The sequence below is a fragment of the Phaethon aethereus genome, assembly GCF_964289735.1.
Source record: "Phaethon aethereus genome assembly, chromosome: 30".
In the NCBI taxonomy this organism is placed as follows: Eukaryota; Metazoa; Chordata; class Aves; order Phaethontiformes; family Phaethontidae; genus Phaethon; species Phaethon aethereus.
In genome coordinates, this window is record NC_138606.1 from 846270 (window position 1) to 867152 (window position 20883).

The 20883-nt window shown below is 54.6% G+C and overlaps 1 protein-coding gene across 1 annotated transcript; it reads left to right on the top strand.

Moving 5' to 3' along the window:
* Positions 1-5029: 5029 nt before the first annotated feature.
* On the top strand, positions 5030-20651 carry LOC309414621 (polyunsaturated fatty acid lipoxygenase ALOX8-like; the record flags this gene model as incomplete). Its single annotated transcript, XM_082011978.1, has 19 exons — positions 5030-5048; positions 5136-5261; positions 6298-6498; positions 6725-6826; positions 7169-7290; positions 7722-7862; positions 15088-15231; positions 15445-15643; positions 15715-15760; positions 15885-16007; positions 16131-16234; positions 16341-16663; positions 16748-16951; positions 17068-17154; positions 17909-18078; positions 18159-18280; positions 18372-18472; positions 18861-19031; positions 19252-20651. The coding sequence occupies 19 exons, from the start codon at positions 5030-5032 to the stop codon at positions 19450-19452; spliced, it is 2706 nt and encodes a 901-aa protein (XP_081868104.1). The 3' UTR covers positions 19453-20651.
* Between the last annotated feature and the right edge of the window lie 232 nt (positions 20652-20883).

The following is a 20883-nucleotide window of genomic DNA, read 5'->3' on the forward strand; positions in this document are numbered from 1 at the left end:
CAAGGTAGGTTACCTGTGTCTGGATCAACTGGGCTTTCTGCTGAGATATTCTGTAACTGCCCAGTCGCAGGAAATTCAGCTTTAGTTGTCGTAGCAACTAATAAATCATCTACATATTTTAACAATGTCCCATTTGGAGATGGTGGATTCCATCCTTCAAGCTCCCGAGCTAATTGGTTCCCAAAAATTGTCGGGCTATTTTTGAACCCTTGCGGTAACACTGACCAAGTTAACTGGGTTCTTCTCCCAGTATCAGGATCCTCCCATTCAAATGCAAAAATTTTCTGGCTCTCTTTGGCAAGCGGTAAACAGAAAAAGGCATCCTTTAGATCCAAAACAGTAAACCAGTTTTGAGTTTCTTTTAACCTAGTCAGTAGCGTATACGGATTCGCCACCACAGGATGTAAGTCCTCAGCTACATTATTTATGTCTCTTAAATCTTGCACTAAATGGTAACTTTTCCTGTCTGTCTGCTTCCCCCCCCCCAGCAAGATAGGAGTATTATATTCAGATTCACATTCTACCAATAACCTGAACTGTAAAAAGTCATTTATTATCCCTTTTATTCCTTCCCTATCTTCCCCTTTTAGGGGATATTGCTTTTCCCTAACAGGTCGTGCTCCCTCTTTTGAGTTTAACAACAACCAATTCTGCATTTCTAACCTTTCCAGGTATTCCCGAGGCCCATACTCCCAGGTATACCTGGCCTTTTATTTCTTGTATAGTTTCCTCCTCCCAGTGTGGGGGTCAGTAAGAGCCAAACTTAAAATTTCAATGTGGTTCTTGTCTGGTATTTTAAATTCAATTTATCCATCTCTAAATCCTATTTCAGCATTCAATTGTTCCAAGAAGTCCCTTTGCTTACAATAAGCACACTGATCTTTTGGGAGGGGTTGATTTCCCCGACATGGGGCAGTTACGCTACTTCTCATGGCTCCTCTCCTCCCATTTGTGTTGTTTCCTGGTGGGATGCGAGAGATTACCTGGCCCCCTGCGGTGCGCAAAGCAGCCGCTGTAGCACTGGCAATTGTTTTGCCCATTCCTCTCTCTCTCTTTCTGACTCTCTCTATATTCCGATACACTTGCCAAGCAGTCTCCAGCAATTTCTCTACCAACATTGCATCCACATCCTCCCAATCAGGGTCAAACAATCCTCTAATCTCTCATTCTGTGAACCAACCTTTAAACATCTTTGTCCAATGCTACAAGCCGAGCAACATCTTTTTGCTTCCCATTTCGCTTATTTTTGTCTTTTTCTATCACCAGGACCATAGGGTCCTGGGGTGCTAAATTGATCCCACAATCTTTCTGCCATTCAGGGTGATTTTGCAGAGTGAAAAACATATCTGCATAAACCACTTCATCCCATTTTCCCTCTCTCCGAAGGAACATCATTAGCTGTAATAATATATTAATGTCCCGTCAAAGGGCCATTTTTCTCCATCACATAATTTAGAGAGAGGCCACCACTGATTACAATCCTTAATTAAAGTTTTTCCAGTGACACTTCCCAGCACTCCCCCCAGATCTTTCCAATGCTGTAAAACACATCCTAATGGACTTTTCTTTAGAATTCGGCTACTCTGTGATGCTCCCATATCTGATGCAAATTTTGCCGTTAATAACCAAAATCCGATAAATGATAAACCAATAATCAATACGCGAAATACATTAGCCAAAAGTCAGATAACAGGTAACCAGATCTCCCAACGGGGACACAGCCCCTCCAAATGGGGAATTTAATCCCCTACCAAAAGGGGATGCAGCTCCTCCAAATGGGGATTTTAATCCCCTGCCAAATGGGACAGAAGTCCCCCAAGTGTATACCTGTAAGGTTGCTAGCCACCTGGTATATGCCGACCTGCGCGAATTGCTTCACGTCTTACGGACAGTCCCCAATGCGATCAATCATCTTCTTCAAGATTTAAAGATGCCTTCTTACCAGAGGGTCTTTGTCTGTTCCCACAGTGATCGGACTGAGAACGGGAGTCTCTCTGGAAAAGATCTCTGGGGGTACCCAAGAGAGTCCCGCGGCCGAACACAGGATGTCCAATCTGGGTCGCCAAATGATTTAAAGAAATCCAAACTTAAGAAATTAAAACTTAATAGCATCAAAGAGTTATTAAGTCGACATCTTTATTACAGCGCCGGACGCATGGGGGATATCTCCACCTCACATGCATGACTCGTGTTACCAGCATCCGAACTACATAGGGTACACACATTCATATTCATTATGATCATTTGCATAGTCATAAGCTTTCCGGGAAATGATTCAAATATTCAAGTGTCCTTAACGCATGCGCTGTTAAATGAGTCGGTGGTCTCCTGGTGGTCTCTGGTGGTCATTTAGGGAACTTAGCCCTCTTAACTCCTCTGTCCTTTAGATGAACTGTTTTCTCACTGGTCCCTTCCAGCTGTCTTTTGCTAATCTCAACCTTGCGCTGGTTCTTGTCAGTCGTGTGGTGAAGATTAACCACAGGATAAAACAAGTCTTCCACGGTACACTTATCTTACACAATCCTTAGAGAAGAAAATTCTATGGAAAGTCACATTTGATTGATTATGCATGTTAAAAACCTTTTCCTTGTCTCATGCCTTTGTTTCAGTATCAAGACGACAGCGCTTAATTATGTGTCCCGAGAGCAGCTTCCACCGACTGTCCCCTGCTACACACCAACAGGAGCAGCACTGTCCTCTCCCCTGCCCATCTCCACGCTTGGCAGGAGCTGTTCACACCCGGCCTTGCTGCTGAAAATTCCTGCTGTGCTGCTCAAGGCCATCAAAGCTGTCACGCTACGGCTCTACGCACATCACTGTTCCTCGTGCTGAGTGACACTGTCCCTTTCTTCACATACCTACCTGTCTGCAGACAGCTGTTGCCTTCTCTCTCACAAGCGTTTTGGAGAACCCCTCCTTTTCTTCCTGAATACCTGCTTTGACCTCACTACAGCAGAGGCCCAGAGTTCATGATTACGGCTCATAATGTCTGTAGCGATACAGGACTGTGCAGGGATGAAAATTACCCAGGGCTTCAGCTCATTTCAGTTGTTTCAGACAGGGCTTTTGGCTCGAACACAGTTGAGAACATTTAAAACCAGCTTTAACCTGCACTCCGTCCTGACTGGCACCTCTTTCTTCATCAGTTCTTTGCATTTCTTTCATGCTTGGGAGTACCTACCAAGATTTTCCTTATTAAAAAAAAAACAAACGTGAAAGTTCAGTCACAAATATGCAGAAAACCAGCCATCCACATACCTGGTACCTACACAGGAACATTATCAATGCCCTGCCTATACACAAACGATTAAATTAATGTACAGTTTCCCTACCCAGCCAGCAAGTAAGGATCAACTGAATACAACCTATCCCCATCCCCATACTTATCCCCATCCCTATCCCTATTCCCATCCCCACCCCTATCCCCATCCCTATACCTATCCCTATCCTCATCCCCATCCCTGGTCCCCCCTCGCCCTGGCTGCCCCCAGGCCATCTCTCATCAATTTCTCCTCAGGCCCCTCAGCCCCCCCTCCCCAGTCTGGCTGTGACAGGCCAACACCGACTCCCCTGATTTGCTCAGCTGTGGCCAATGGCGTGGCTGTTGCCAGGCGGGCAGGGGCAGGCCGGGCCTCTCCTTCACAGAGACGCCCTGCGCCCGCTGACCCCCGCAGCCCCTGCTCAGCCAGCCGGGACACTGGGCCTGCGGAGAGAGGGCCTGCGAGAAGGGCCTTTCCCAAAATGTGTGTCTGTCTGGACTCCAGTGTACTGGGTTTGCGTGGCAAGGCTTTGGTAGCGCTTGGGAGTTGCAGGGGTGGTTTCTGTGAGAAGTTGCTAGAAGCCTCCCCTGTGTCCGATGGAGCCAGTGCCAGCCAGCTCTAAGATGGACCCACCGCTGGCCAAGGCCAAGCCAGTCAGCAAAGGTGTTAGTGATTCCGTGATAACATATATAATAAGGGGGAAAAAACTGGCACGCGTCATTTGCAGCTGGAGAGAGGAGTGAGAATATGTGAAAACAACTTTGAAGACGTCAAGGTCAGTGAGGGATAAGGGGGAGAAGGTGCTCCAGGCACCGGAGCAGAGATTCCCCTGCAGCCGGTGGTGAAGACCATGGTGAGGCAGGCTGTCCCTCTGCAGCCCATAGTGGAGCAGATATCCACAGAGCTCACAGGCCCACACCTAAGGACGATCACAATGCAACACCTCCCGACCAGTTTGCAAGAACAACTGATTGACATCAGGGAAGATGGAAACCTCCGGGCCCAACGTCAGCAAAAGCCTCTGCCTATTCCTATTTGGGGCATGGGGCTGCATGACCTCTTGCCATGGGCATGGACGCTGGCTTAGTAGGCACAGCCAACGATGTCCTTCTTCCACGTGGTGGATCTACAGGTCTTGCCTAGGTCTTCTTCTCGGCTACGACAGCCATGAAAGCCGAGGATGCTAAGAAAGTGGACTTAGTGATTCAGAGGCCTGCTGAGATTATGCTGAGATTCCACCACGTTATACCACGATATTTAAAAAAAAACAACACCGAAGCATATTCGAGCCCATTGCTCTTCTCCATGGGAGCAAAGAGGCGTTAGGAACCGCTAACAACCAGTTCTAGGCTAAAAATGAAACACTCCTTCCTGCGTTTCTGCCTCATCCCCCTTTCATTGCTCTCTTTGTGCATGGTTTAGAATGTACTGAGGACACGAAGACAGCAGCACATGTCCAGAACTGACAAATAAATCACATCTGCTGGGCGCGGCCTGCTCAACCTTTTTTTTCTTGGGGGGATTCGTGATCAGAAATGTTTGCAGACCACAGCTCCACATCAGCCGCATGATGCAGCAGCACCTATGACAGGCACCAGGAGCCCGTATGACATCACAGTGCGTCTCTGTGACGAACCAAGGCGTCTCCCCAAGGCCACCCGGCAGCTGGCACCACAACCTCTCTTGACCGATCGCTGCCTGCCCTCACCCTCGCCGCGCTCTGCGACCGAGAGCTGCAGCAGCCGACAAGCTCATCCGCCCTCAGTCCGATGGCCAAGGCTGAGAAAGGTGAAGCGTTGCTGCTCCTCCCGGGGGGGCTTCACTCCGGGCCTCTCTCAGGGAAGCCCCTCAGCAAATCTCCTGCTCTTGCCGTAGGCTTTGGAGCTGCCTCCAACATGGATGGAGCCTGGGTGGGCACCTGGAGACCTCATCGCCCACGCGGCCTCATCACCGCCCAGTTCACAAGCCCGGGACCCAAGTACTCAATCCCCGGGACAACAGGTAAAACCACCGTCGCGAGGGGGCACGGGAGGGGGGCACCACATCCACTGCCTCCAGGGGACAAGCAGCCACAGCGCCGTCCCCCTTTGCTCCACGCCTCCATGCTCTCAGCTGCAGCAAGGACACAGGCCTGCCAGAGGAAGGCTCACGCTGCTCATGGAAAAGCCCCAGAAAAGAGCTGCCTGACTCTGCTGAGCGCAGAGGTGGCCTTAGGCGCACCCTAAGCCCTGGGTGTGCAACCGCCGCTGCCACACACAGGCTCTGCACTTTGCCTGTTCAACGTTCAGGACAAGCGCACCACCCCGCCCCCCGCCTCGAGTTTGGAAACGTCCCTCCTCGGCTCTGCTGGGGATAAGCCGGGATTCGTCTTGCTATTTAGCATCCCGGGGGGTCGCTCTGCAGACAGCTACAGGCAGGACTCACCGGCTATTTCCCTCGCATGTGACACTGCGCAAAGGCACGCGCAGGACGAAGCTCGTCTTGTATCTTCGCTGTGAACTTGTTGCTCCCACCTCCTCCTCCTCTTTCCTCCTCCTCCCTCGCCTACATCTTTGGCCTCTCCTCCCCCCTCCATTACTTCTTCTGCTCCAGAAAAGCAAACTCACAGAAGCGATCTTTACCTTTGCACTAATTTAGTTCCGCAGCTCTTTGGGGGGTTAATACATCATAACAAGAGCGTTTGGGGCAGAGTCTGATTAATTGCACAGCGCCTACACTGTTGTTGCTGGACGTCAGTGGACTTTTTGTCTGGTTTTCGGGCCTTTTTTTTTTTTTTTACTGCTTTCCTTACAAGAGCTCCGCTGGCTGGAGGTCCACTTTCTTTTCAAGATTAGTTAGCAACGTGTTTGCAAAACCGCCTGTGCCTACACATTCACTCTGCTGCACTACAAGGCACTCTATGACCCGCTGCTATTGCTCCTGGAGGAAACAGTGGAAGGGAATTGCTTGAGGCCAGCAACTCCAGCTACTCCTCTTAGAAACTAGCTTTAAATACGCAGTGGCAAGCAGGTGTCCTGTCACAGGCTTTTCTTCCTAGGCTACCTGGCTCACAGCCCCACCAAAAGCAAAGCCCCTGCGTACACGTTTGCAGGGGCCAAACCTCCCGTCGCAGACAGCTGCTCCCCGGGTCCTCGCTACTACGTCCAGCCCTCCATCACCAGGAACGGGAAGTACGTGGCTCCAGCACAGCACATCTGCGGACTTCCCAAGATAAAGACCGAGATCACCCCTGGACCAAGTGAGTACCGTTTCGCCAGCCCTTCCTTCGGGCAAGACGAGCACGCACGCCTTCCTCTTGCCCTGTGCTACCAGGCTACAACGCCATCAGCTCACGCCCTGAAAGGGCTTCAGAGGTTTCCAGGCAGCAAATGAACGACGCTGAGCACCTCCTCCCGACCTTCCCTCTTTGGCCCAAGGACAGGAGCCCCGTTTCACTGCTTCTCTCTGCTCCTCCTCTGCCCTAGGCGACTACTCCACCGACAAGGCCAACAAACACCTCTACAAAAGCGCACCGGCGCAGTCCATGGCCTTCCGGCACAAGGCCGTCAAAACTGACCAACCTCCAGGTAAGGGAACCCAGGGCAATGCACTCATTTGCAGCATGCACGTCCTCCAGGGAAAATGTGCTGGACAGCTTTTTCAAAGGCCTCGGGAAAAGCCGACGCCGCAGGAAAGGCTTGCTTGGCGTCCCAGAGCACCAACTTCTCTCATCCCACAGAAGAACTGGCAACTCCGGCTTGGAGCTGCCGACACGCGCCGAGTGCAACAGAAGACAGGGACACTGGGACGAGGAGCAAGACATCCTTCCTGCTCCTCGCAGCAGGCTTGGCACGCTGCTTCTCTCCCACCCAGGCGCTGCTCCTCTCCCCGCAGGACTCACACGCGCTCTCTTCCCATTCCCCTTGCAGGTCCTGGCACCTACACCCTGCCTAGGCTGGTGGGACCCAACACAGCCTACACCCACGCCAGCCCGTGCTACTCCATGAAAGGGAAGAGTAAGCACAATGGCTTTGCTGAAGACCTCTCCAAGGTGAGCTACGCTTCTCTGCCCTCTCACGGCAGCAGCTGAAGCTCAGCTGCTCTCCTCAGGGCAGTAGGGCTCCGCGGCCTGCTGCAGCCTCGTGGAACGCACGCTTCCCTGCAGCAGCAGCAACACCCAAGAAGCCACGGGTCCCCTGGCTCTCCTGCTGCTAACAGCGACACCGACACCTGCAGTCCCTCGCTTTCCAACACTAACCCTCGTGGTTGGGCAAAGCTCACCGGCACGAGTGGGAATCTCCCTTCATCTCTGCGAAACCTGCCTCTTTGCCGGGGAACAGGAGGCGCCCATGTTCCCATCGCTCCACGCCTCTCACACCACTTCTCTGGCCAGCCAACTCACCTAGCGCAGCCCGCCTGGGCACCCGGCAAAAATCAACGCTTGCCGTTTGCATCGAGCCACCTCCCTGCCTCTCTTTACAGACGCCCGGTCCTGCTGCGTTCCCCAAGGTGGAGCTGGACGTCTACAAGAAAAGGGCTCCCATGTACACGATGGGAACCAACAGTCGACTCGGAGCCGACAAAACAGTGAAGCCGGGGCCGGCAGACTACTGCCTGGGAAAGGTAAGGCAGCCTGCCCGCCTCCCCTCCTCTGCTTTGCAACAGCCAGCCCTTAAGCATCTCCCCCTTCCGACGCGGCTTCGGAGAATTCAGGACCACCTTACTGCAGCGACAAACCGCAGGACGGCAGGCCCGCTCCCTTGCCCTGGCCCAAAGTCGAGCAGAGGGAGGCCAAAGAACACATCTCACATCGCCTCCCCACTAGCTCAGCCATCCAGCGCTGATACGCACTCGCACATCACAAGGCCTTCAGCCGGACACACCGCCGCACAAGGGACATGCAGGCCCAAGAGCGGACCCTTCTCATGCACTCGGGGCTCAGCTGGGAGGGCAGGGGCATCTGGCAAAGTCTGGCTGGAGCTACAAGACCTCTGCACTTGGAGCAAGGTCCAGTTCCAGCTCAGCTCCAGCCGCCACCATGCAAATGTCACTCCGTCCTGCGTCAAACATAGGATCTTTTCTTTGAGTGGCCTTCTAAAACCACTCGAGGGATGCATTTTACCCACCCCTAAACTCTTTCTCTTTTGCCTTTCCATTCCTCCCCCCAAAAAAAAGGGGAGAAATGCCAGCCAGTAACAGCAGCACGCCATTAGAAACGCCCTGTTCACACAGGAAGTTTCCAACAAGCCTGCCACCGGGACAGGCGGGGCTTCGCTGAAAGTGCCCAGACATGCACGCAGCAGTGCACGACAAACCCCAAATGCACGAACATCAATAGACGGCCTTCACTGAAGACAAGGCTCCCTGAGAATGCGGCACCACCCTCACCGTTTTTCCTTCTCACTTTTCCCCTTCCAGGTGACGCTGATCAAGCCCCAGGCACCTGCGCCCACTTTTGGACTCCGACATTCCCTCTACACAACTCCTCTACTCCCTCCGATAGGAGTCTAATAAAAAAACTTACCCCCAAAGATCTGGTCTGTTCACCTTCCGCTGCAGGGAGAGGGCTGCGCGTGAGTGAGGGCGACTGGCTCTCTCCATTTCATGCCTGTGCCTCAGCCAGAACACTGCAAGATGAGGACGAGGGGAGAGCACCGAGATCGACAGCGTAAGCAAGGCACAGGGCTCTGACAGCACCGTTTCACCTGACCGGAGCTAAACACTGCCCCATGAAAGCAGTCACGCCCCGCCCTACACGCTTTTGCCCCACGGCCGAGCATCCCGCAGGCACCGCCTTGGCCCCAAGGACACAGCCCAGCTCGGCACCCCCCTTTTCAGTGCACGCGGGTGGCTTGTCTCCAGGGGGTGGCCAGAAACACAGCCGCTCTGCGGGACCTCCTGCCACAGGCGAGTCCCCAAAACACAGACAGTTAAGGAGAAAGCACCAGTAATCCCAGCCTGAAAAGGCAATCATCATAGGATCGTGCAACAGCCCAGGTTGGAAGGGGCCCACGCAGGTCATCTCGTCCAGCCTTGCGTGGCAAAGGAAGCCTAGAGGTGATGATCTAGCACCCGGCCAGCCGCAGCTTGAAAGCCTCCAAGCGAGGGGGCCTCTACCCCGTTCCTTGCGGGGGGATAGTCCTCCTCTCTTGATAAGTAGTGACGCCAAAAAGATTTCCCCCTGATTTTTAAGGATTAGGTGTCATGAATTAGTGGTTTAGGACACGTATATAACCACCAGCAAAGATAGTAGAAAGGAAATGATTTTAATATACATTTAGAAGACGTGCACCTTAACAGATTTCGATGGCAAGGTCCACTCTATCACTTACTCAACATGGAAAAAGTACCTGTTTCAATATTCTGATTATACAGTGTCTCCCATCTCCAATCACTGTTTAGATATGCCTCGTTTCCATGCATGACTACAGTAGCAAGGTTGAGGTTTGCCTTGTCTCTTGGTCAGATTTTAACACTTCCTGTATAATCTAGTAACGCATGGTCCCAAAAATTTAGTGTCCAAATCTGAGGGATCATGCTCGTCTCCATTAAGAGGGAAAGCAAGGCTGGGTAGAGAGCATGCTGTCGTTGCTGCCATCAAAGTAGTTTAAGTTTCTCCAGTAAAATAAAAGTTTTGGTGGGAAAGGCCGAACGGGTTACCCCTTTTTATGGTGCGGGAGAAATCCATAAAAGTGACTACAGGGGTCAGGCAATGAGAGAAAATCCAGGTACATGTCTTCTCCAATATCCTAGAGTACCCATTAACTGTTGTAATTCTTTTGGAGATTGGGGCAACTGCAATTGTTCCATTTTACTTAGGGTGGAATTGCTGCCCTACCTGCAATCCACCAAGCAAATAATCCCTTTTCCGTCTTTTAGGTGACCTCCGGCCTCCTTCAACTGTTTTTCCACGGCTTCCTAATTATGCCAGTTCTCACGTGCCCATTCTTCTGAGAATATGGGACTTGGACTTATTCCATGCTTTTGTAAGTAATCAGTGATACTACTTGCCATCCGGCCAACTACGCCAATTTGTCGTGAATGAGCGGTTTAGGCCTCTTAAAGGATCATCAACAAATATATTAGGAATCAAATGATTTTAACATAAATTTGGAAAAAGCGCGACTTAACAGAATTTGATGGCGAGGACCACTCTATTACTTATTCAACATGGAAAAAGGATACAAAGAGAAACCAAAGTACAATGAGGCTGGAATGATTTACGCATAGATCGGGAGGAATGATATCCACAGAGTCAGGGAAATAGACTCCAGTTAGTGTGTCAATTTCCTAATAAAGCTTAGCAATGTCACAACTGAAAACTTACTGAGATTCTCTAATTACGCATGCACACACAGACACTGAGGCGCAGAGATAGTGATAGAGACATAGAAAGAGATACAAAGAAAAGAGAGAGCGAACAAGAGAGATACAAAGGTACCTGTTAGAAACTCCCCTCGAGTCCAGTGAAATACTCACGTTGAATGTTTTTGCATTTCTCAGCGGGCAAGGGTTGAGCCTCAAGGAGTAGGGGTTTCAGCCCCGGCCCCGTGCCAGTCTTTGGCAAGAGTCCTCCAAACTTATCATGAACTCTTAGGTTCACGAGCTCAGAGAGGCGTCCCACTCAGAGGTGCTGGTCGCAGCCCACTGTGGTCCCGGAGAGTTCAAAGGGCCTCACTTGGGACCACTGTTTATAGGGTCGGGAGATGATTGACTTCAGGCATCAGTGAATTTCCATCCTGGCCACAACCCAGACAGGGGATTTCTCAAGTCTCCAGTAGCACTGGTGCCGGTCGTTCCAGGGTTGTCAGGAGCTAATTAGTTAGTCCTGTTCTTCTTCCTCACCCTGGTCAGGCATCTGCCTTCCTGATACAAAAGAACAGTGCCATTCTCCGCCTCAACCACCAAACTCTTTGTTCAATGGCCAAGGCTTGCCAGACAACTGAATTTCTCAGGTTGTATAGTGGCCCAGGTGCAAGGCAAGGTGGGGTGGAATGCACCACCACAATCCACCCCGTGACTAAAGTCAATCCATCCCCTCCTCACAGAGTGGCGGTGTGGTCACCTCTTGCCTCTGTGCCTATAAGCAGAGTAATATTACAGTCCAATTTTAATTTAAGGGGAGATTTTTGTGTTAGATTAACCTTTGTAAGCAATAAAGATTTCAATAGATGGGGTTAAACAATGTTATATACGCGAGCGGGTTTTTGCGCTAACATAATTTGGTGTGCCATTCGCCAAGTTATGATGTATAGAACAATGTTTGAAAATAAACATAGTATAACAAGAGTCAATGGAATTACAATGGGATCCGGTTCAGAATTCCGTTGCTGTTGGAGGCCATGCAAATAAAGTGTCCCACCACTGATGTTCCCCTTCTTTCTTCACTCTTTCCAAGACACAGTGTACTGCTGCTGCATCGTAGTGAACAGTGATCAGAGTGTTGTGTCCATTGTTTCAGATGCGTTCTAGCAGTTGGCTCAGGTCATCATGTTGTAACCGTTTCTCACCAATGTGAGATTCATCCCAACACGGCTAGGCAGCAAGTCCTGACACGATATATAGTCAGACTGTAGCAACTGATGTGACAGGAGCTGAAAAATTAAAGTTGCATCCCATAATTTTGGTAAAGATGCAAACACAAATGTTTGAGTGGTTGCTTGTCTTCACAGTGGTGTCGTCTGCAAATATAGAATCACAAAGGGTTCTTACACAAGCACATCCATTTACAACATACACTAGCACAGTTTCAGGGGTTTCACTGGCGTGTACTTTGAAATGACAGACATTTTTCCCAGTATCAAGACAAATGTCTTGAGCCTTGATGGCATTACTTTCACAGATAAATCCCTGTTGTTCCCCGACCACACATGCATCAACATCAACAGTTTGCCATTTGTTTCCATTTTGTTGGGCCCATATCCTATGCCCTAACGGATAGAGTACAGTTCCATGATGATTTCCAACGCAATGATTGGGTATATGGTGTATACCAAAGCATTGCGTATTGTCAAAACAAAAGCTGTGGCTTCACTGTCGGTGGAGTCATAGCTGAAATTAATTAGATGCCACCAAGATGGGAATTCCGTTTCAAATTTGGTTTCATTATCCCAGATTACTTTTGAATTTCAGCGGGTAAGGTTCCTCCGTCTCCTTCTCTAATAAATAGCTCCTACTACAGACTCCATCCATTAGTTCTCAGATACAACTCAAGGCAAGAGAGGTGTTGCTCTGAGTGGCTCCAAGGGAATTTATAATTAACTGATGATCGTTTTCTTCCATTTATTCCCAGTGAGGTAGAATGATTGATAGGAGCCATTGATTTGTTCCTAATGCCAATAAAGGTGATTGTAAATGGGTGTTCTAATTTGTTTAGGTCATGGGTAGTCACAGTTAAGTTGTTCGCTACGACTTCAGCATCTGTGCTATTCAATACTGCCAGTCCTGTTCTGACAATACCAGTCACCTCCCTCCTTGATCATTTTGGAGAGGTGAGGGTTCGTCCATGCAACCATGCAAACCATCCTGTGTAAGATGTATTCATGACTGTTGAGCAGGTAGGTTTAGTTGCGGAGGTATCAACCTGCACTGACAATTCTATTTGTTTGAGAGACCACAACGGGTCGAATAGCTCTTGCTGTTGCCCTATGTTTTTGATTAGGTAGGGACTAGTGCTATAAATGTGAGGAGACAGTTTGATAGGAGGCTGAGTAGGTGAATATGACTGGTGGCTTGTCCCCACGGGCGCATCTACCCCTAATGTCAGCTCTGGGGGCAACACATGAGCTGCACGTGGGCTCCTGGAGCAGCTCGAGCCTCCGAATCCCCCGAATCCTGCCCCCCTGCCCCCCGCCTGAACCTGAGTGAGCAGCTCTCAGCTGGACCCACCACTGCCCCCCAAGGACCCCAAGCATCCCCGTCCCTCCAAGCCTGCCAAGCCATAGCAGGAACCTGGAGAGCATCTCCGTGGACACATCCCCAAGACCGCTACCCCTGTCCTCACTTGGCCAACTCTTGCCCCCGCAGCAGCCCAAAGCGCTGGAGCCCCTCTACCAACCCTGTGTTGGCCAAGGGGTGCTTCTGCGCATCCCCGTGCCCGTTGTTGGTGGCCTTCATTCTGCCTGTCCTTCCTCTCCCTTCCTGCATCATTAAATGCTCAAGGACTCGTCTTGGTTTTGTGTTGTTCCCAAAACAGTGGTGGAGGAGACCCAGCTGGTGTCACAGGTGTGACCATCCCTTCCGGGGGGCCACCGTGGGGCTCAAGGGGCCTTTGGAGAGGCAGTGGTGGAAGAGCTGGAGGCCTGAGCTTCCCCACACTGGCCTCCATGGATGGCCAGGGGCAGGAAAGACCACAGTCACCCTGCCCAGAGCTGCCCCCTGTGCTCCCAGTATACTCCAGTGGCCCTAGGGTTTTGACCCACGTGGTGTGCTCCTTCCCCGCACCTTCGGGGAAGGAGGCTCTCTGTCCTCTCCATACACTGCAGGTATTCACAGACATTGATGAGACCGCCCCTCCAGTGTCTTCTCCAGGCAGGACCATCCCAGCTCCTTCACCCTTGGGGAGATGCTCCAGTCACTTCATCAGCTCTGTGGCCCTTCCCTAAGTCTAGTTTAAGGCTCTTCATACAAGTCAGGCCACTTGGTCAGGTGAATCCCACCAGCTCGCAACAGACGCAGCTTCTCAAGGGTAGATCCATGATCATGGAAGCCCAAACCTTGAGTATGGCACCAGCCATGTAGCCTGGTGTTCCAGTTGCTTCATCGTCTTCCCTGGACTCTCTCCAGTGTGGCCGTGTCTCACTTGTACTGGGAAGCCCAGCCCTGGACCCAGCCCTCAAGGTGTGGCCTCACCAGCACAGAGGTGAGGGACCACCTCCCTCCACCGTGAGCTGTCTTTGTGGCAGGGGCTCATGGTTCGATGATTCGTTCATTCACCAGGACCTTTCCTACTGAGCTGCTTTCCAGCCTGGTGTCCCCATCATGTCCTGATGCCGGGAGTTGTACCTCCCCGGGGGCAGGACATTGCACTTCCGCTGGTAGAACCCCATGAGGTTCCTCAGCCCATTTCTCCAGCCTGTTGAGGTTTCTCTGGGTGGCAGCAGGACCCTTTGGTGTCTCAGTTTGGTGTCACCTGCAACTTGCTGACGTTCAGCCAGTTGACAACCCACCTCACTGCCCATCCAGCTCAACCATCAACTGCTTCTCTAGGAGGATCTTACGGAAGACTGTTGAAAGTCTTCCTGAAGTCCAGGTAGACAATGTCCACTGTTCTCCCCTTGTCTACTAGGCCTGTCATTGTACTGTAGATGTTTATCATGTTGGTCAAGCATGACTTCTCCTTGGTGAAGCCATGCTGACTCCTCCTGATGCTTTTCTCATCATTCATGTGCCTGGAAATGGTTTCCAGGATTAGTTGTTCCACCACCTTCCTGGGGGAAGTCCCTGCTGGCCCCACAACTGCCTGCTCCACAGCAGCCAGTGAAGCTGGGGCAGCGGCGTGGGCAGGGATGCGGCAGGAGATGGGGGAGGCCCTGGGGAGGCAGAAGGAGCTCCTGGACCATGGCAAACATCCCCTCTCTTGGGCCCATGGCCACCCCCAGGGCCATCGCTTGGGCAACGTCCCCATGGCCACATCCGTTGAGATTAAACATGCCGGATGCCAGCCAGTAACGGTCATCTGATAACACCTCCCCTTGAGAAGGAAGGACTGGCCACCCGGCTTGTGCAAGGGGGCTTGCGACATGTAAACCGCCCAAAACGACAGGTTTCCACCCCAAAACCCCTCAGTTCTACGGCTGGTTGCTTTTTGAAGGCATCTCTTGGACGTTGCTGTGTGTCCTTGGTGCAGCTTGCCATGGCCATCTACAAGGTGAAGGTGGCCACGGGTGACATGCTCGAAGCTGGGACCAGCAACTCCATCTCCATCACCTTGGTGGGCAGCCATGGCGAGAGCCGCCGGACGACCATGAACTACTTGTTCCTGCCAGGGATGGTGAGTGTGGGGACAGGGACACAAGTGGTGGCACGGGCTGTTCTGGTTTTGGCTGGAGAGAGTAGGAAAAGGGCTGGGTCTTCTGCAAGGTTTGGGGGGCTGGAGGAAGAGAATCTTTGGGGCAAGCTCTGAAACCTGGTGGGGAATGCCCGTATCCCCTGGCGCCACACCAGGGCATCTGCCCTCCCGCCACAAGCCATACCACCCCACCAGGAGAAGGACCTGACCGTGCGCTGCGAGCAGGACTTGGGTCCCATCGTCCTCATCCGCTTGCACAAGTGGCGGCTTTTCTTGGAGGACGCCTGGTTCTGCAAGGATGTCCGTGTGACAGCCTCCGACGGCACCCTCTACCGCTTCCCCTGCTACCAGTGGCTGGAGGGGATCACCACGGTGGAGGTCCGGGAGGGCTCCGGTAGGACCCATGCCACCTCCATGCTCCTCTGCTGGCCAGAGGATCTGATCTTGACCCCTCCTCCTTTCCAGGGAAGAAGCTGGTGGACGATGAGCTGGAGATCCTCAAGGAGCATCGGTGACAGGAGCTGAAGGCACGGCAGGAGGCTTACCAGTGAGAGCAGGGACATAGGGATGGAGGGCTACCAGGGTTGCCTGGCCAGCGGTGATGCTGATGTGTGTCCCCCTGTCCCACCTTGCAGGTGGAAGACCTTCGCTGAGGGCTGGCCCCGTTGCCTCAATGTGGGCTCCATCGTCGAGCTGGACTCCAATGTTGCATTCTCCTGTGTGAGGGCAATCAACTTCAACGGTGTCCTCATCTTCGAGTAAGCCATTCCCCAAGGTTGGGGGGGACCTGGGTGATGGGAGCGAGGAGCATTGCCAGTGCCACCCTGTCCCAAGAGGCTGGTGGGGGATGGTGATTGCTGAGGTCCACCTCTGTCCCGTAGAGGGGCCTCCCACCTTCTGACAGGGTTCCTGTTGAGACACACCTCCTGGAAGAGCCTGGATGAGATGCGCAGCATCTTCTCCCGGACACAGGGCAGGGAGATCGGTGGGTGCCTTGTGTGTCCTCCCCTGCCATCCAGGGCTTCCCAAGAAGTCCCTGGCTTGATGTGGAGGGTGGGCAGTTGGGTGCTGATGTCTGGTGACCCCCTCAGTCCCCGAGTATGTGGCCAGGCACTGGCGAGAAGATGACTTCTTCGGTTACCAGTTCCTCAATGGCAACAACCCCATCATCATCCGGCAATGCACGGCACTGCCGACCAAATTCCCGGTGACACCGGAGATGGTGGCCGGCTCTTTGGGTGGTGGCACCAACCTGGCCAAGGAGTTGCAAGAGGGTCGGATCTTCATCGTGGACTATGAGGTGCTGGAGGACATCCCAGCCGGCACCATCCACGGGCGCCAGCAGCATGTGGCGGCACCGCTCTGCCTGCTGCACCAGGGCGCCGACGGGCTCCTACGCCCCATCGCCATCCAGGTAGGGATATCCCACCCCAAACCAGTGCACAACCCTGCCCTGGTGGCGGTGGAGATGGTCCCACCATGTGGTTGTGTCCCACAGCTCAGCCAAACGCCGGGACCCACCAGCCCCATCTTCTTACCGAGCGATGCCGAGTGGGACTGGCTGTTGGCTAAGACCTGGGTGCGCAACGCTGACTTCTACAGCCACCAGCTCCTCACCCACCTCTTGAGGACCCACCTCTTTGCAGAGGTCTTCGCCATCGCCACCCTACGCCAACTGCCCACCTGCCACCCCCTCTTCAAGGTAATGTCCCACCTCAGGACCACCCACTGCCCCCCACCCATCTGACCCCACCCAACACCCCCCCAGCTCCTTGGGAGGTCCCTGGTCATCTCCAAGCTCTTGGTTCCCACCACCAGCTCCTCATCCCCCACTTCCTCTTCACGTTGCACATCAACACGTTGGCCCGGAGCGTCCTCATCAACCCTGGTGGTGTTATCGACAAGGTGAGTCACAGGGACTGGGAGCACTGCGGTCTGCTGGGAACACTGGGAGGCACTGTGGTGTACTGGGAGCACTGAGGGGCACAGGGTATACTGGGAGCACTGGTGCACTGGTAGATCTTGGGGGCACTGGGGTATACTGGGAGCACTGGGGGGGTACCTGGAGTACTGGTGCTCTCGGAGCACTTGGAGGCACTGGAGTATACTGGGAGTCCCGCAGGGGCACAGTGGGCTCTGGGCGACACTAGAGAGCACAGGGCATGGGGGGATGGGGAGCATGAGCAGTGGGGTATACTGGGAATACTGGGAGGCACTGTGGGGGCACTAGCAAGCATGGGCTGGGGTGTAATGGGAGCACTTGAGGGGGTATACTGGAGGCACTGGGGAGCACTAGGGTGTACTGAGAGAACTGGGGGTACTGGGGTATACTGGGGGCAGAGAGGGCCCTGGGGGACACTAGAGAGCATGGAGGGGCTGGGGAGCACTAGGGAGAGTGTGGTATACTGGGAGCACTGGGAGGTACTGCTGGGGTACTTGCAGTACTGGTGCTCTGGGAGGACTTGGGGGTACTGGGGTATACTGGGAGCACTGGGGGACACTAGAGAGCATGGGATAGGGGACACTAGAGAGCACAGGGATGGGCTGGGGAGCACTGGGGGCACTGGGCTTTACTGGGAGCACTGGAGTAACCGGGGGCTGGAGGGGAGGGCATGGTGCCCCCTGCCCTGAGAACCCATGGGTGCCCCCTCCCCACCAGGCCTCGGGGATCACCCATGAAGGGCTGCTGCTGGTCGTCCAGCGGGGCTTGGAGAAGGTCACCTACACCTCCCTCTGCCTCCCCGATGACATCCACCACCGCGGCATGGCCCACCTCCCCAACTACCACTACCGGGATGACGGGATGAGCCTCTGGAAAGCCATCGAGAGGTGGGACAAGGGGTTGGGTGACCGCTGGCAGTGATCCCATGGGTGCTCCATGACCTCATGGTCACCTCATCTGCTGGTAGTTTCGTCTCCGGCATCGTGGCTTTCTACTACGGGGACGACGCAGCGGTGAGTGGGGACACCGAGCTGCAGGCATGGGTGATGGACATCTTCACCAACGGCTTCTTGGGCAGGACCTCCTCAGGTACCGTGTCTCCAACTCCCATGGGTGCCGTGGGGCGGTGGGGGGAACAAGGACATGTCCCTGATGCTCTTCGGTGTCCCTCCACCCCTAGGTATCCCCTGCTCGCTGCGGACGGTGGCGCAGCTCAGCAAGTTCCTCACCATGGTGGTGTTCACCTGCTCAGCCCAGCACGCAGCCGTCAACAACGGGCAGGTGGGACAGGGGACCTCTGACCCCCCTGCACCCAAAAGATGTCCCCATCCCCCGCTGAAGAGATGTTCCCCTCCACCCCCTCTGTGTGCAGGAGGGACGTCCCCGTCCTGAGCCAGGGGAGATGCCCATGTCCCACCTCTCTTCATGCTGGAGGGATGTCCCCATCCATCCCCTCTCCATGCCAGAGGGACATCCCCACCCCACCTCAGGAGAACGTCCCCATCCAACCTGTCCCCATCCAACCTGTCCCCATGCCGAGGGACACCCCCATCCATCTCCTCTCCATGCTGGAGGGACTTCCCAAGCCCACCGCAGGAGAATGTCCCCATCCAAGCCACCCGCATGCCAGAGGGAGGGCCTGTGCTGACAGTGGCCTCTCAACCCGCAGTATGACCTGGGCGCCTTCCTCCCCAACGCCCCGTCCTCCATGCGTCACCCGCCACCGGCGGCGAAGGGCAAGGCCTTCCTCCAACACTTCCTTGACACGGTCCCTGAGGTGGACACCACTGCCAACATCCTGGTGGCCCTCATCCTCCTCAGTTCCCGCCTCAGTGATGGGGTGAGTCTGGCCCCCGCCATCACCATGCCCTCCCCCAAAATGGTGGCTGTGTGGGGCTGAGGAACCCCAAGAGGTGCTCCATGAGGGCATGGGTGCAGGCTACTCAAGCCCAGGCTGGTGGCCACCATCACTCTACAACTACCAGGGTGCCTGGACGCCGCCACCCTCCCCGCCAAGGTGGCTTGAGACACTTCAGCCAAGCGGTTGAACCTGATGGGCCCCTCATCCCTGTGTCCCCCAGAGGCTCCTGGGACAGTACCCGGAGGAGCGGTTCACAGAGGCGGAACCCCGGCGGCTCATCAGGATCTTCCAAGGGCAGCTGCAGGAGATCCGGGACCACATCGAGGAGCGGAACCACTGGGCCAAGCTGAGATACAACTACATGAACCCACTGGAGATCGAGAACAGCATCTCCATCTGAGGGCCCTCGCACCTCTCCCAGCGCCCGCCCCCAGCGCCCCCCACCCTGCTCCTCCCCCCCAGCCCTGCAAGAAATTCCAGCTGTCTATCAAACCCTCTGCTTGGGGGGCACACGCCCTAAAAACCTGGGACCCTCCCAACCTCATGGACAGCCCCCCCCCCCCAAAGGGGGAGCTGGAGGGGGGAACTGGGAGACCTGATGGGGTGCCCAGTGCTCCTGGTGCCCCCCAGTGCTCCCGGTGCCCCCCAGTGCTCCCAGTGCCCCTCAGTGCTCCCCATTCCCACAGTGCTCCCAGTGCCCCTCAGTGCTCCCCATTCCTCCAGTGCTCCCAGTGCCCCCCAGTGCTCCCAGTGCCCCTCAGTGCTCCCCATTCCCCCAGTGGTCCCAGTGCCCCCCAGCACTCCCAGTGCCCCTCAGTGCTCCCCATTTCCCCCAGTGGTCCCAGTGCCCCCCAGTGCTCCCAGTGCCCCTCCAGGGCCCCTCGTGCCCCCCATTGCCCCGGTGCCATCCAGCGCTCCCCAGTTCTCCCCAGTGTTCCCAGTGCCCTCGTGTCCCAAGCATTCGCAGTAACTCCCAAGTCCTCCCTAGTGCTCCCAGTGCCCCCTCAGCACTGCACAGTGTGCCCAGTGCTCCCAGTGCCCCACACTGCTCCGCAGTCTCTCCGGTGCTCCCAGTTCTCCCCAGTCCCCCGCCAGCATGCCCAGTGCCCCTCGGCGCTCCCAGAGAATCCCGGGCATGTTCTCCGCACTCCTGGAGGTGCTCTTGGGACACTCTCCTAAGGCAGCTGCGCCGCGAGCGCCGGGGCTGGAGGGGCAGCGCCCGCCCGGGGAGCTCCCCAGGACCGTCGAGCCTCGGGGGCAGACCCTGAGTGGGGAGACAGGAGGGGACGGAGGGTCTCCAGGGCGGCCAGTGGGGAGCTGGGCAGGGGCACAGCCAGGGCAGCTGCCCCAGGCCGGCCAAAGGGATATTCCGTACCACACCACGTCACGCTCGGCGTATAAGCTGGGGGAAGAAGAAGGAAGGGGTGGGGGGACGTTCGGAGTGATGGCGTCTGTCTTCCCAAGTCACCGCGGCGCGTGACGGCGCCCTGGGGACGGCTGAACCCCCGCCCATGCGTGGGGAGCAGCGAACGGATCCCTCGTGTTGCTCTGCTTGCGTGCGCGGCTTTGGCTTTACCTACTAAACCGTCTCGATCGCAACCCACGAGCGTCCTCACTCTTCCGCTTCCCTCCCGTGTCCTGGCGGGGGAGCGGCCGTGGGGGCTCGGCTGCCGGGGGGAGTCAGACCACGACGGGGCAGAAAACGCTCCCTGGACCGCTGCCTCCCGAGGGGGCTGTTTGCTCCCCACCGCCTGCGTCGTTGTGGATCTTTCTTACGAAAACAGTTGTGGTTTGGTGGTTTTGGTGGGTTTTTTTTTTCCTCTTTTGGTTT